The 15,811-nt window shown below is 39.6% G+C and overlaps 1 protein-coding gene across 1 annotated transcript in view; it reads left to right on the top strand.

Moving 5' to 3' along the window:
• PLCL1 (phospholipase C-like 1) overlaps positions 1–12,890 on the top strand; it is a 425,845-nt gene extending 412,955 nt beyond the window's left edge. The window contains exon 6 of the mRNA XM_006862003.1: positions 12,683–12,890. Within this exon, the coding sequence (XP_006862065.1) occupies positions 12,683–12,865 (183 nt within the window). The 3' untranslated portion in view covers positions 12,866–12,890. The remainder of the gene's footprint in view (positions 1–12,682) is intronic.
• The last annotated feature ends 2,921 nt before the right edge of the window (positions 12,891–15,811 follow it).

Here is a 15,811-nt window from a genome sequence, read left to right as displayed (position 1 = left end):
AAAGGAATGGTGTTGCATTCATCGTCAAAAAGAACATATCCAGATCAGTCATGAGGTACAATGCTATAAGTGATAGGATAATTTCCATGTGCCTACAGGGAAGCCCAGTCAATACCACTATTATTCAAATTTATGCACCAACCACTAAAGCCAGTGAAGATGAAATAGAAGAATTCTATCAACTTATTCAGTCTGAAATCGATCAAACATGCAGTCAAGATATATTGCTCATTACTGGTGACTGGAATGCAAAAGTAGGGAGCAAAGAGGAGGGACCAGTAGTTGGAAAATTTGGACTTGGTAATAGAAATGATGCTGGAGAACGAATGATAGATTTCTGCAAGACAAATGATTTGTTTATTTCAAATACCTTTTTTAGACAGCATAAGAGACGACTATACACATGGACCTCGCCAGATGGAACACATAGAAGTAACCACTAGCTAGGCATTTATAAAAACAGAGATGTATTGTCTCATAGTTCAGGAATCTAGAGTCCAAATTCAGGGTAGTGGCAGGGCCATACTTTCTCTGAAGACTCTAGGGGAAGATCCTTTCTCACCTCTCCCAGCATCTTATAACTGAAAACATTCCTTGTAACTGAAAGCTTATAGCAGCCATCTCTTGCTCCATCCTCACGCGGCCCTCTTCCCTTTGTGTCTCTGTCTCTTCTCTTTTGTAAGGACTTTATTCATGTGGGATTAGGACCCACACTACTCCAGTATAACCTCTTATTAATTTAACTGATGGCATCTTCAAAGATCTCTTTCCAAACAAAGTCACATTCACAGTAGTTGGGATTGGGACTTCAGCATATCTATTTGGTGACACAATTCAAACCATAACACAAGTGAATTCTTTTAAAGAATACCTTACTGAATCCCCTTGTTTAACTCTTTCATGACCCAATTATTTTCTACTTTGACGTTTTTGTGGCTAGCATGTGTTTTCATTAATGGAAAGCATAATGAATCAAGGAGCATTTTTGACATTTCGTTATAAAATATAGATTTTTATACTACTGGCCTCTGGAGGTGTGTATATTTGGGACACATATCCTTCTTTGCTCTGGATAGGATTATGTGAGACACACTTATTACTCTGGACTCTAAAGGTCAAGCTATGTGGGGCACATATGTCCCTATGGACTCTGTACCACTTTCTAAGTCCCTTGACAGGTGCATACAGTTTGTTGTTGTTGTTAAGTGCCATCAAGTTGGTTCCAAACCATAGCGACCCTCATAGGGTTTCCAAGGAGCAGCTGGTGAGCTTGAACTGCTTACTTTGTGGTTCAGTCTGATTTTGCAGTCCAGTGCATTAATCCACAGTGCCACACCAGGACTTCTGCATGCCGTTTGTTGTTGTTAAGTGCCATCTAGTCAGTTCCGACTCATAGCGACTGTGTATAGGGTTTCTGAGCAGCAGCTGGTGGGTTTGAACTGACGACCAGTTTGCAGTCCAGTGATGATCCACAGCAGCCATACCACGTGTACAGCAGCATGGAATCATCACAAGAAATGCAAATTCCAAATAATGTACATGATCCAGAAATAAACTCACAAAGTTCATCTTCCAGTGAAGAAACCAAAAGAGACAAAAGTTTTGCAAGATGACACCTCCAGTGTGCATCACCTCATAAATACCTATTTCTTCTGTTTCAGTTCTACAGGTCTCCTCCTGACAGCTGCATGCACAATAAGTCCCAGAGAAGAAAAATGTAGGTGGGTGATATATGCTCCTGGGTCATAAAAGGATAGATAGAAAAGGAAACGACAGCACACAGAAATTCAGTGATTTCTCAAGGACAAAATTTGTCATTGTTCTTCCCACTGTAGATGTCAGCCACCATCCAAGTTCTTTTGTCCTTTTGACTTCTGCTGCCTTTATAAGAAACTTCAGAAGCTTAGCTGGGACCAGAGCATGGTTAAACTATTTTGCCTTGGTTATCAACCAATCAAGTGGTTTAATTACAACAGTAACAGACCTCCTGATATTTCTCATTTGAAAAAAAAATTTTTTTTTTTGCATGAGTTACAGGAAACAGAGACTCATTCAAGCTTCTTTAGGTGAGAATAAAGGTCAACAAGTCTCCAGGGAAGTAAAGGACCACAGATTGGGCAGCCTCACAGACTCTAGCTAGAATGTCATTTACAATTCAAACAGGCTTCAGGGGACTTGGGTATCTTTTCTTCTCTTGGGAGCAAGGACTTGTGTATTTTCCCTCTAATGCTCTGGCCTTGGAGCTGCTCTGCTCTGCTAATCTCTCGTTCTTTATGTGATGTATTTTCTAGCATTCCTCCTCTTGGCAATTGATTAAGCCTCTTTGAATTAGCCAGTGCGAACCTCTGAGGAAGTTAACTTGCTTGTTGTTGTTGTTAAGTGTCATTGAGTTGGTTCTGATTCATAGTGACCCTGTATAGGGTTTCTGAGGAGCAGCTGGTGCATTTGAAACTCTGATCTTGCAGTTCAAACTGACCTTGTGGTCCAGTGCTTATCTTACAGAACCACACCAGGGTTCCCAGCCTGATTGGTTTGCCTAATTATCTAATTATCGTCATAACTGCTTGGCACCAGAACACCACATAGGAACCTGGTCAGCTACTGATTGACCACTCTTGGGCCATGTCTCATGTCTGAATCCTCATCTCATCAGCTGTGGTAATTGAGGGCGTTCTGGTGTAGCACTGTAGGATCAGCATTGGACTGCTAACCACAAGGTTGGTGGTTCAAACTCATCAGTCACTTCTTGGAAACCCTATACAGGGTCGCTATGAGTCAGAACTGACTCGATTGCACAGAACAACAACTTGCAATATGGAGTTATGCTATCCCAGCTCAAGGTCAGCCCAGGACTGGTTTCTTTAGCAGAATCTGTGGACATGAAGTGGGGTCCTGATGATGCAGTGATTAAGTTCTCAGCTGTTAGTTGAATGGTCAGTGGTGTTAACCCTCTGGGGAAATATGTGTCGGTTGGTTTCTATCATGATGCAGCTTCATGGCCATGGATGTGGTTTTGTTGTTCTGGTGGACACGGGCAGCATGTGCAAAGCTTGTCAGAGAAGTTCTGGATTTTCCCATGGTGATCATTTAAAGTTCCTCAGAAAAATTGTTTTTATTTTTTTGTTGAAGGCCAAAATATGAGTTGGAACCCTCATGGCACTGTGGTTTAGGCACTGCATTGCTAACCCGAAGGTTGGTGGTTCAAACCTTTCAGCGGCTCTGAGGAAGAAAGATGAGGCTGTCTGTTCCCATAAAGATTTACAGTCTTGGGAACCCTATAATTATAGTGTTTGGGTTTTGTTGTTAAATACAAGCCAGTTAATGACAGATCAAGAAATTAAATAGAATATTCCCTCCTACTAGTTTCTGTTAGTATAACCTTCGTGGCCATATATTCTCAGAAAAGGTCTGAATGTGTAGGCCTGGTTAGGACGAGCATTTAAGGAGGTATCGTAATGGATAGCACTCATGGAATCGAATGGGTTTAGTGAAGTATGATGAAGTTTTCCAGGCATATATATTTATAAAATTGATTTAAAAATAAATAATGCAAAAATGATTATTTTTGACATTTAGAAGAAATATTTTGACAAGTGTATGTGATGATTTAATACTGCATTTTCCATAAAGTCTGCATGAATAAAGCTGTGGAAATATAAGTCTTTCAAGGAAGTGGTATTTACTGCTGTGAATTTGCAGCTGAGTTTTCCAATGCTTTTTTCTCCATCACTCATGCTTTTACTCCAAGTTCATATAACTGGATCTTTATGTTCAAACGTGCTAGTAATGAGTGACCTTTGGCTAGATTATTAATTTAAAAAAAGTCATGAGATACTTTGGGGTAATCTGGCACTAAACAACCACAATAACATCAGATGAAATGACTCAGTGATTCGTAGCAATGTTAATTAATGGTCTCATGGGTATGCAGAATGTGTTTCCTTTCATGACATGCATTCTGAGATACTTAGGGTGAGTTGTGCATGGATACTTAGATGAGAAAGATACATTGATGAAACTAACATGGCACATTATTCTTTCAACTTTTGTGTAGATTTGAAAAAATTCAAAATAAAAATAAAAACTTGGAGGAAGAAATATTGCTAGTATTTTGTGTTGTGAATGACTTAAATTTGCAGTATGAAATTGGAGCAAATCTCATATTAGAGGAAACAGGTCTTGATATTGAGTAACAGTAGTCTACGTTAACTGAATGCCCTGCTAGGGTTAGGGTGCTAACAGTGAATACCTCATTAATGACCAAATCTCCCAATCAAGTTAAATTCTCGATTTAGCTATTAATAAGGATTAACAAGCTTCATTTGAAAGTTGTCTTAACCTCACTCATAAAATATGACTCATTGGATGGGGGTGCTGGACAGTTGCTCCTTTGGTACAGTCTTGCTAATGACTACTTGGCTACACCAGCTGACAGCATAAGTGGGTCATGGGTGGGCCATTCCTGCATGGGCCATGGTGCACTCACAACTGCAGTCAATTTAAAAGCATTTTGAACTCCAGACAATGGGGAATAAATGCCTTTGCTAAAAGGGCAAGTCTAGACCAGATGTAGTACCACTGTTACTGGAATGTCCATCATATAGGATGATTGGGTGCCCCTCCAGTTGTGTACCATGGACCAGATGCCATCAGACACCACTTGGTTGCTGTCATTCACAGCCTTGTGGAGGTTGTTAAGGATCCAGTAGGTAAAGCACTAGGCTAACGACTGGCCACTCACGAGGAGAAAAATGTGGCAGTCTGCTTCCTTAAAAATTGACAGCCTTGGAGATACTGTTGTTGTTAAGTGTTCTTGAGTTGGTTCTGACTCATATTGTTGTTGTTAAGTGCCTACTGACCTTGTTTAGGGTTTCCATGGAAGGATTGGTGAGCTTGAACTGCTAACCTTGTAGTTCAAACCGACCTTACAGTCCAGCAGGTTAACCCACAGTACCACACCAGGACTCCAAAATCAATACCGGGATTCATAATGACCTACAGGGTTCCAGAGGAGTGGCTGATGGGTTTGAACTGCTGACCTTGTGGTTAGCAGTGAAGTGCTGATCCTGCACAGTGTCATACCAGGAGGTTTATATACCTCGAAACTGCTTCTGTGTTTTGACTTAGGGAACTCATGATGGTTGTAGGAGTTCAAGTTAATCTGAGATACTGGAACTTTAAAGCAGTATTTTTTAAATTTTTATTGTGCCGATTACCATCTATTATTAACAGTTTCATCTGAAATGCAGTTAATTACCTTTGTCACCTTGCTAAAGTTTGGTATCAATCTTCAGCCTTTTCTTATTAGATCTGTTGACATAGAGGCAGATAATCACAATAACGGAAAGAAAAGCCCAGAGAGCAGGGAAGTCAACAAGCGGTGATGTTTCTTATTTTATTGAACGGTTCCTTTGTCAAAACGACTGCAAGAGATTTCTCAGGATACCAGCATCATTGAACAGATGCAGATTCGTGAAGCACTTTGCTCTTGAACCATATTTTTTTTAAAGTTTAGCTCAGGTTTTTCTATTATTCAGCTCACTGGTGTTGAAGCAATTTTGTTGACATTTTCTATAAATGGATTAGTCTTACTGTCATTTGCCCAAAGCAAACAGATGGCTTCTTAAACAGGAATGTATCTTATGGTATCTTCAGAACTATCACAGTCCTGTCACAAAAGATAATGTTTGTCATTCATTTCTTTTGGTGACAGATGATTTCAACTCATTTTTATTTTCTCATCTGTTTTAAATGAAACAGCTGTTTATTATTATTTTTTTATTCCAATAGAGAGTGATGCTTCAGTATTTTATACTGAACATTGTTGTAATCTATAAATTATAAACAAGAAAATAAGCTTTTGGAGGAGGGAGGTGGACATGTTCTGGGCTTCCTTAAGGAAAGTCCCAGCATCAATACGATTTGTTGTTGTTGTTAAGTGCTGTCAAGTCTGTTCTGACTCATAGCGACCCTGCACAGGGGTTTCTGAGGCTGTAAATCTTTACGGGAGCAGACCGCCTCATCTTTCTCCCTCAGAACAGCTGGTAATTTCGAACTGCTGACCTTGCGGTTCACAGCCTGATTCAAAACCACTACACTACCAGAGCTCCTTAAAAATTTTAAACATTATGAAATCTTTAATAGAACTAATCGGTGATGTACTCATGACTTTTATTTGCAGTAACAGTGTATTTCAACACCCCCACTGCACCCCCTCTATTTTAAGTGTTGTTGTGGAGTCCAAATTACAGGACACTTGACCAAAGTAAAATGGATGATCCAGCTCCATTCTCTCACCTTTCTTAACTTTTGCTTCTTGCTGACAGGTTGTAAATGTGTACACAGATCCAAGTCTGTAACTAAAGAATGCTTGCCCTGTGGTTAGTCAAAACAGAAGGTACCAGCAGGTCACCAGCATGTTCTATTAGGGCTTTTGATGCAGATTGCTACCACAGCCTGTTGTATAAGAGGCTCTCAAGGCATGGGTAAGTGTAGTTGTTGTTGTTGTTAAGTGCCTTCCAGTGGGTTCTGATTCATAGCTACCTTGTATAGGGTTTCAGAGGAGTGGCTGGTGAGTTTGAACCCCTGACCTTGTGGTTCAAATTGACCTTACAGCCCAGCACATTAACCTGCAGCACCACATCAGGACTTCAAATGGCTAAAAGCACTCCCAAATTTGGGGTGTTTAACATAACTGATATGTCCTACACAGGTTTGATTTGAGCTCCATTTTGTCCTGACTCTTGTCTCTTCTCTTTCTGATGATGTGAGCCATGACGGTTGGGGAGTAAACAAAGGAAGGACAGCTTGCCCTCAGGAAGAATGCGGGTGGAAGTAGACTAACTGGTATGCAGACAGGTGCTTACACAAAGAACTTGCCAGGGCACATCTTTAATGATTTACTCAAAATAGCCCATCAAAAGAATTTACATTAGTAGTCAAACAGAGTCTAGCTGGGGTAAGGTAAGATAAACACTGGACTAATAACTGCAAGGTTGGCAGTTCAAACCCACAAGCAGCTCCTTGGAAATCCTTTACAGGGTCTCTGTGAGTTGAAACTGACTCAACAGAACTTAACACCAATAGCCAATCAGAACATTCTTTACTGTTAACTCCTGAGTCCGGTCTATATCATCAGTCACCTGCTCTTTGGATCCATGGTCTCCACAGGCAGGAGGAAGTCTATGGTTCCCCGTATGAATGTTCTTGTACTTTCAATACATTTTCTTTGCTTTATTCTAACAAAGTTGAAGGGTCTTTTTCGCTAAGACTGTGTCAAGGTGTTTTTTGTTCCCTCACATCATTCCAAATGAGATTATATGGAGTAGACTTACCTACAACATTGTCATTATTGAGAGCAAATCTGTATTTGCTGAATCCATTTTACTTTCTGTTTATAGAATAATAAAATAGATAATAACTGTTAGAACTGGCCATCTCTCCCAGGCACTGTTCTAAATGATATATATTGTCTATTAATATCAAAGTAAATCTATGAGATGAGAATAATCTGTGTGGCTATTTTATGGATGAAGAACCTGAGGTGCATTACCCAATGTCACACAGCAATGGAGCCAGGATTTAAACCCAAGTGGCACAGTGGTTAAGGGTTTGGCTGCTAATAGGAAGGTTGTAAGTTCACACCCTCTAGGTAGGAGAAAGCTGTGGTACTGTGCTGTAAGAATTCCAAACCCATTGCCAAATTGAATATGATTCATATTGATCCTCTAGAACAGAATAGAATGTCCCATAGGATTTCCAAGGTTGTAAAGCTTTACAGAAGCAGTGAGGTTAAACACTGGACTGCTAACCAGAAGGCCCATGGTTGGAACCCCACAACAGCTCTGTGAGATAAAGATGTAGCAGTCTGCATCCTTAAAGAAAACCTCTATGGGTAGTTCTCTTTATCTAGAATCTCTATGAGTTGGAATAGACTAGACAACAAATAGCAGCTTGGTGCCTTTTCCTGCAGCAGTGTGGTGTGTGACTCCACAGCTGTGAGTGGACTCTCACAAAGAAAGACTCTTGGGGAGACCAGTCTGCTGTTGGGTGTATGCTCAAAGACACCCACACTAATCTGTCTAGAGACAGTGCTGCATTTGTTTATGTATGTAGTTCTGTATGTGCGAGGGTCTCTGTATTCCCAGAGTCCCTATCAACTGCTTTAAATATTTGTGGTGTGCTCTGAGACAAACCACACACTTCCTTCACATGTGATGAGAACACGAATGATGTTTTCCTGTTTTTCCGTGCACTGATGTCACAAGGAATGGCGCAGTTCATGGGAAAAATGGGTGTGAAGGAGCAATGACTGTCTTTTGTAAGTTACTCTGTCAGAATGTAACCCAAGCTATTTTCAAACATTGAGGGGAAGCTGCATTCTTAGTTAAGGCTAGGAGTAGCAGAAATCATACATGTGTTTGGAATATAAAATATATAAATAATGGGTAACCTACATTTCATTGAAAAGAGAATTCTAGTCTCTTTAATGGTTATAGTATTCTGAGACATAATATATGCAAACTGTTTTAAGCTGAATCAGCTGATGAAAACAAGCTTTGGGTATTTTTACTATATTAAATGTCCAATAAATGTTAGCTACTGTTAGTGTTGTATTAGCATTTTTTGTCTGTAATTACTTTGTTGTTAGATGTCATCAAGCCAATAGTGACCCCATGTGGCAGTTATTATTAAGTTGTTGTTACTATTTGTTGTTGTTGTTAAGTGCCATCGAGTCGGGTCCGACCCATAGCGACCCTGTACAGGGTTTCCGAGGGTGTAAATCTTTACGGGAGTAGAAAGCCTCATCTTTCTCCCGCGGAGCGGCTGGTAGTTTCGAACCGCTGACCTTAAGGTTCGCAGCCCGATTCGTAACCACTACGCTACCAGAGCTCCTTAAGTGCCATCAAATTGGTTCCAACTCACAGTGACCCTGAATAGGGTTTCCAAGTGGTTGGTGGGTTTGAAGAATCAACATTTAGATTAGCAGTCTAGTGCTTATCCTACAGCATCACATCGGAACTACATATAGTGATAGTGGTGGTGGTGTGGTGTCAGGTTGATTCTGACTCTATAGGGTTTCTGAGGCTATAAATCTTTACAGGAGAAGAAAGCCTCATTTTTTTTTTTTCCTGTGGAGCAACTTAGTAGATTTGAACTGCTGACCTTGCGGTTAGCCACCCAGTTTGTAATCCGCAATGCTACCAGGGCTCCTCAGGACGCCATATTGTTGTTAAGTGCTGTTGAGTCAGTTCTGACTCATAGAGAGTCTGTATAGGGTTTCTGAAAAGCAGCTGGTGAGTTTGAATTTGATAAATGGTATCTAATGTCTGTGGTTTTAAAAAATATCAATTAATCATCATTAATTTTTAAATTTTATATCCTGAATTTCTATATCAATCTCTCAGTGTTTTCCATGATTACATGAATTACTTTTAAAATGTATTGGGATTGCCATGAAATCTTATATTTAGTATCCAAATAACTGGAGACTGAATTGGTGGCTATGTCTCTTCAGCATCGGTTGGTTTGAGATGACTCCTAGTATCTTTATTTTCCTTTGGGTTAAAGCAGTCCTTCTCATTCCCTCCGCGCCCCCCCACCCATATGCCCCCCTTGAAGCATCCCTAGTAGTAGAGGAAAGAAACTAGAAATTCCCATGGGCTTGCTGAGATATTAAAGTGCCGGCAGCAGCTTGACATTTCTTTGAAGTTGATTGTTCACTGTTCAAATTGTACATTAATTTTGCATTCCATGTCATAACAATTCCAGGTTTATTTTAGTATCCAAGAGGTGTATCAATTTATATCCACCAAGTGAAATGCATTCTTCTGGGTTCTCTCCCTCTTCCTCCAAGACCTCTGTTTGAGGAAGCCCCCTGTCAAATTACTCCTTAAGTAATGTCACATATTAATACCACGAAATGGCTTAGCTGATCTGAATACCTAATACTAGCTAGAGGAAGTGATTCATAGAACAGAGCCATTTTGAATGAGAGGGTCTGAAGTAAGCTAACTAATTAGTAATTAGGGGAAGTCTAGTGGACGATAGAGTAGAGAGACAATGCCAGGTGGTAAGGGGAAATTGCTGCATATAAAACTAAGAACAGTCAGTATAAAAAGCAATACCAGGATGGGAGCTGTTGACAGTAAACCCTGCCTTCCCTACAATTTTGCTTAGCATGACTCTTCTGGCTCTGGTGCCTCCTTCGGGAAGACCCAAGGAGGAGGGACGTTATGCAGTTCCTGGAACCAGAGAGCAGAAAGAGACATCTCTTGTCCTCCTCCTTAACAAAACAGAAAGCAAAATATAATACAGATATTTCCATGTAAACACTTCATAACTCAATCTTTAATTTGTGTTTCCTCAACTGGTTAATAGTTTAACATTTGCTCTTTCTGTTTTTCCTGCCTGTGGAATGCAGCCAGGACGTGTTGTCTCCTGGGTTATCAGGAGATGATGTAGCTGTGTTCTGGTGCACTGGTACAAACTGTTTTCTCCAATTGGTCATTGTTTTCTAGAGAGACTGACTTCTATTCACCAGAACTGGCAGAGTCTGGTATTTCGGCTTGGATGCCACCTCTCAGTAACCTATGAAATGACATTTGGTTTGGTTAATTAAATGCATTTCATAACCTGCTGTAGGAGAAAGGAATGTGAGAAGTATTATACAGTGGTAGTATCAAACCTGATATTTTGTGTGTTTCAGTGTTCTCTTCCAGTTAGGGAGGTGCCAGTTTTGCTTCTGACATGCTATTTTTTTTTTTTTTTAAATGTGTTTTCAATAAAGCTTTGGGTATGCTTTTATAATGCTTGATGAAATTTCAAAACTAAAGAAAAAAGGAACATTAAAAGTTGATGTTATTAAGTGCCATGGAGTTAGCTATAATCACATTATTTTGCATTTAAGTGAACTTTTCCCTTTGAAAGAATAAGATAAAAATGCATATCTCTGTAATACACACTCAACTAAATGCATTTTAAAAAATTGGGCAAGTTTATATTAAAATACGCACAGTACCAAGACATGTGTTATAGTAGTAGATGATGGTGGCTGCCTTTTATACCTCCTTATAATGTACCGACTCAATGGCACCTAACAACAGTAACAACGTAACATGTCTGACTTGTGATTATTTAATCACAAACATCTTTCAACATATTTTTTTTCAATGTTTTATTGTGAATTATGTGATAGTTAACATGGGAGAACATTAGCTTTACATTCATCCTATCATTTATCGTTTCATTGCTATGGTTACAAACCCCTTCATGCATCATCAACCAACCAAAGGGTATACTCTGCAAGCCTGCCCCAGGTCTTGCCATAGTGCTGGCCAACTAAGTCTCCATCTGGGTTCACAGGAGTCTATTGAATGTTGTAGGGCTTCAACATATTTTTTTAATTGTTAGAATTTTGAGGAAGGTAAAAGGCATGTTTCAATCATGTAAAAGAAAACAAAATGGTCCAGGGATAAAGTGGTAAAGCTAAAAGTAGAATAAGTATGTTCTTGCCAAATCCCATCTTCCTGACTCTCTTTTGCATAAAGTAGGTAAAACTATCATTTTTTGGAATCTCTTGGTGTGGCACTGTAGGTTAATGTGCTGGACTGCAAAGTTGGTTTGAACCGCAACGCTGGTGGTTCAAGCTCACTAGTCACTCCTCAGAAACCCTATACAGGGTCAATATGGATCGGAATAGACTCAACGTCACTTAACAACAACAACAACAACTTTGTAGAGGAACTTTCCAACAATCAGGGAATGAACTCCCTGACTCTTCTTCACAGTGTCAGGGTCCCACGTTCAGGCACTGCTGTGAGAATGGAGAGGAGAGAGAAAGGAAGAGCTGCTTCCTCTTTTGTCCATATGCTTTGGAAACACATTCAGCTTTCCCACACTCAGTCCTTGCAGTTCCTGGCCAGTCAACATGAAAGTATATGTTTTAATGATGAACTAAAATGGATTGCACGGACAGCTAATATGTTTCTGTGATCTTCTTTTTGCCTTTTGCTTTGATTGACATCTTGAGTCTCTGGAGATTCTCTTTTGTCACAGCCAGATGGGAGCATTGTCTCCAAGAAAGGCAGAAGGATTGTGGGTGACTAATCATGTATCAAAAGGCAAATAGCAAGACTAACCCAATATATTAAACGCAAGCTCAGAAGGATGTGTGACTTACTTTACAGAAGATAGTTTGTTTTGTCAGCGCTTGTACACAGGGGGTTGATCTAATTTTCAGTTCATTAAGGAAGAGCTGTTGTCCTTGTTTACCTCCATCCATGGATCAGCACTGGACTGCGAACCACAAGGTCAGCAGTTCAAACCCACTAGCTGCTCCTTGGAAACCCTATACAGGGTTGCTATGAGTCAGAATCGACTCAACACGGCACTTAAGAACAACCAGGGATGCTGGGCCTCTGCGAGGAGAAGGGGAAGTTGTAGTATTGTATAGAGTCTCAGACCCTGGCCCTGGGAGTTCTCTGCTAACAGTGACTTAATCGAAGGGGCTGTTGACAACCTCAGGACAGGTAAGAAAGGCTCATGTTGAGGAAAAGTTCCTCAGTGATGCCGGGTTGAACACTGACACAGAGAATCTGGTTCTCTTGCCTCATTCATGTAACATTCAGGATATGCCTGGCCATAACATTCTTCTTTGATGGATGTTTCTACCTATCTGCAGGGCCAAGGAGATCTGTTGAAGAATGCCAAGAATGAAGCTATAGAAAACATGAAGCAGATCCAGCTGGCATGCTTGTCCTGTGGATTGAGTAAAACCACCACCAGCGGTGCAGATGCCAAGAGCAAGCGCAGCCTGGAAGCAATAGAAGAGAAGGAGAGTGGGGAGGAGAAAGGGAAGCTGTGAGCCTGGGAGTCCTCAATAGTTCACCCAAGCTTTCTGTCAAGGACTCTATTTTCCCTTTCTTTTTCTTCCCCTGCCCGCCTCTTTCAGCTTTGAGAAGTTCACAAAAGTCTGCCCTGTATGGGGTGATGGACATAAACAGATATTTTCACAATGTCAGTATTTTAATGCAGTTAATTTATCTAAGTTAAAATTTAACAGCAGTGTTTTAAAATCTGAGGTGTATACACACTTATGCCTGGGTGTGTGTGACATCCTATAAAATCTACTCTGTGTTTTCATTTTTCAATTAGTAAGTTATTCCTTTTTGTTTTGGGACAAACCTGTTTCTTTGAAATTCTAAAGAGCACTTACTGTAACCTGTTGCTGTGTTTAGTTTTACTTCTCTTTGTTATTTAATTTAGAGATCTTAATGTTGGTTGCTATTGAAGGAAACCAGATTTACCCATGCCTAGATATTTTCATAAGTTGCAATATAGATTGGAAAAATTCTTAAGAATCACAGTAGAAGTATAAATAAATGAAACATGCACAAGCATTCAGAATTTCTGGAAATACCAGTAGTCATTTCTTCAGCTAGTGAATTGTTTAAAGTATTTGCTAAATAAAATCAATTTTTGGAAAGGAAATTTTCTATAGTAGTTTACTAACAAATAAGATTTCAGTAGAAAGCTGAATTTATACATACCTATGTGGTACTCTGAAACACAGTGGGAGTTGTGTTTTAATTGGGATTCTGATACGACAATAACATTCAGTTGTGAAATTTCTGACCTGGAATTTGTAGGTCTAAATAGAGAGTCTAGCATTCATTTTCTATAACAAACAAGGGCATCTAAGAAGTCTAGATATTGATTATATCTAACGTAAGGTACTAAATTTATATTCAAAGGTAGTGTCCAAAAATACTGTATCATGTTGAGCAGAGATAAATTGTGTGGGTCAAATAATATAAATAATATCTTTGTGATGATTTAAAAATGATTTGATTAACATCTATAATTTTAACATGTGCCGGAAAACACATAAAAAGGGGGAAAAAGACTAATTAGGGTACATTTATAATTGCATCTAGGTAATTTACACCCCAATGTCTTCATATACTACTTTACTGTAATATGTTTGTTATCTCCAACAGAACTAAATGTTCTATGGTTTTGAAAGAATATATTTATTTAAAGCATTGCTTTTATTTTGAAAAGCTTCTGAATTAATTTGGTTAACAAATATGATAATTTGGGGGGAATTTCAGGAAGATAATTGTTGAAATTTTGCAAATTTAGAAAGTCTTCTATAGCTACTGTGTTAAGTTATTCCCCCTTCTTCTTAAACACTATTATGTTCATGTTGCACATTACTGAAAGAGTAAAGATATGAAACAACATTTATATTGTTCTCTTTACTGTGAATTAATTTAAAAAGAAAAATAATGAAAATGAGTTATTATATCAAAAATGTATCCAAGGCTATGCTTTTTCTGTGGACCACATATGAATCAATGACTCCTTGCATTTATAACTGGACTCTTGGAGGATACTCAAAACTCATTTTAAGGTAGGTTTACGATAGTAATATAATGACCTTAATACATTTTATAAAACCCTCCATTATGCCTAACCATAGAAAGAAACATGGAATGCAGTCCTCTAAGGAGCTCTGGTAGCGTAGTGGTTACGAGTCGGGCTGCTAACCTCAAGGTCGGCAGTTTGAAACTACTAGTGGTTCTGCGGGAAAAAGATGAGGCTGTCTGCTCCCGTAAATATTTACAGCCTCGGAAACCCTGTGCAGGGTCACTATGAGTTGGAACCGACTCCACGGCACATAACAGCAACAACAAACTCCTTAAAATGAGAAGATGTGATACGAATAGAAACATAACTCACTTTAAACACACTGCCATGGAATCATTTCTGACTCTTACTGACCCTGTAGCACAAGTAGAACTGCCCCATAGCATTTCCAAGGCTGCAGTCTTTACAGAAACAGATGGTCCCATCTTTCTTCCATGAGCAGTTGGTAGGTTTGAACCACTGAACTTTTGGTTAGCAGCCAGGCACCTAGCCACCGTGCCACCAAGGCTCCTTAAACCCACCTAATGTCCATCAATTGGTTGGTTTCTCCTGTGGAATTTGTCACCATCCTGAAATCAACTTATAGAAACCCATACCTTTACTGATGAGAAGGAAGGGTGTAGATGAGGAGGATAAAAGGGGCAAACTCTCAAATAATGTTTAATCATTTATTTACTTCACAATTGACTACAATCAATGTAAGTGGCTTCCCCAGTTTCTTTCATTTGTCCCTAAGTTTCACTGACTGGTATGAAGCCTACCTATATGTTCTCGAGAATAAGATATGAGGTCTGGCTGATACAATGGTAATTCTGGCAATGAATGTCAGCTATTCCCTTTGCCATTCATCTGGGTTTCATTGCTAAGAAGTGGTGTGTGGGTCAAGAAGGAGCTCAAATTTTGCTTATTATGGGTTCCCTACATTATTGCATTCTACAAGTCTCTGTCTCCTTTATAGGCCCTTCTTCTGTCCACTTAACTTTTGGGGGCCAGTGTGGTGGACATGAATTCCATTTCACATCACCAGGGTTTTGGAGGGAGGAATGGTAGGTATTATCATCATCCTTTCACATTTGAGAAAGACCATGGCTACTCAGTAAGTGCTCTCAGTTTCTTAGGGCTACTGTATCAGAAATTGTTGTTGTTAGGTGCTGTTGGGTCTGTTCTTACTCATAGCAACCCTTTATAATATTTCCAAGGAGCAACTGATGACTTTGAGCCTGTGATCTTGTGATTCAAGCAGGCCTTGCAGTCCAGTGCACTATCCTGCAGGACTTAGCATAGACACTGTAAATAGTCATGCATTGTGTTCTAGCTGTACGTATGGACGTGGCAGTGTCCATTTCACTGTCTGGACCATTGTTTATGGTGGTGGTGG

The sequence above is a fragment of the Chrysochloris asiatica genome, unplaced genomic scaffold (genome assembly GCF_000296735.1).
Source record: "Chrysochloris asiatica unplaced genomic scaffold, ChrAsi1.0 scaffold00045, whole genome shotgun sequence".
Taxonomy (NCBI): domain Eukaryota; kingdom Metazoa; phylum Chordata; class Mammalia; order Afrosoricida; family Chrysochloridae; genus Chrysochloris; species Chrysochloris asiatica.
The sequence above is the reverse complement of the archived record's forward strand: the minus strand, read 5'-3'. Positions and strand labels throughout refer to the sequence as shown.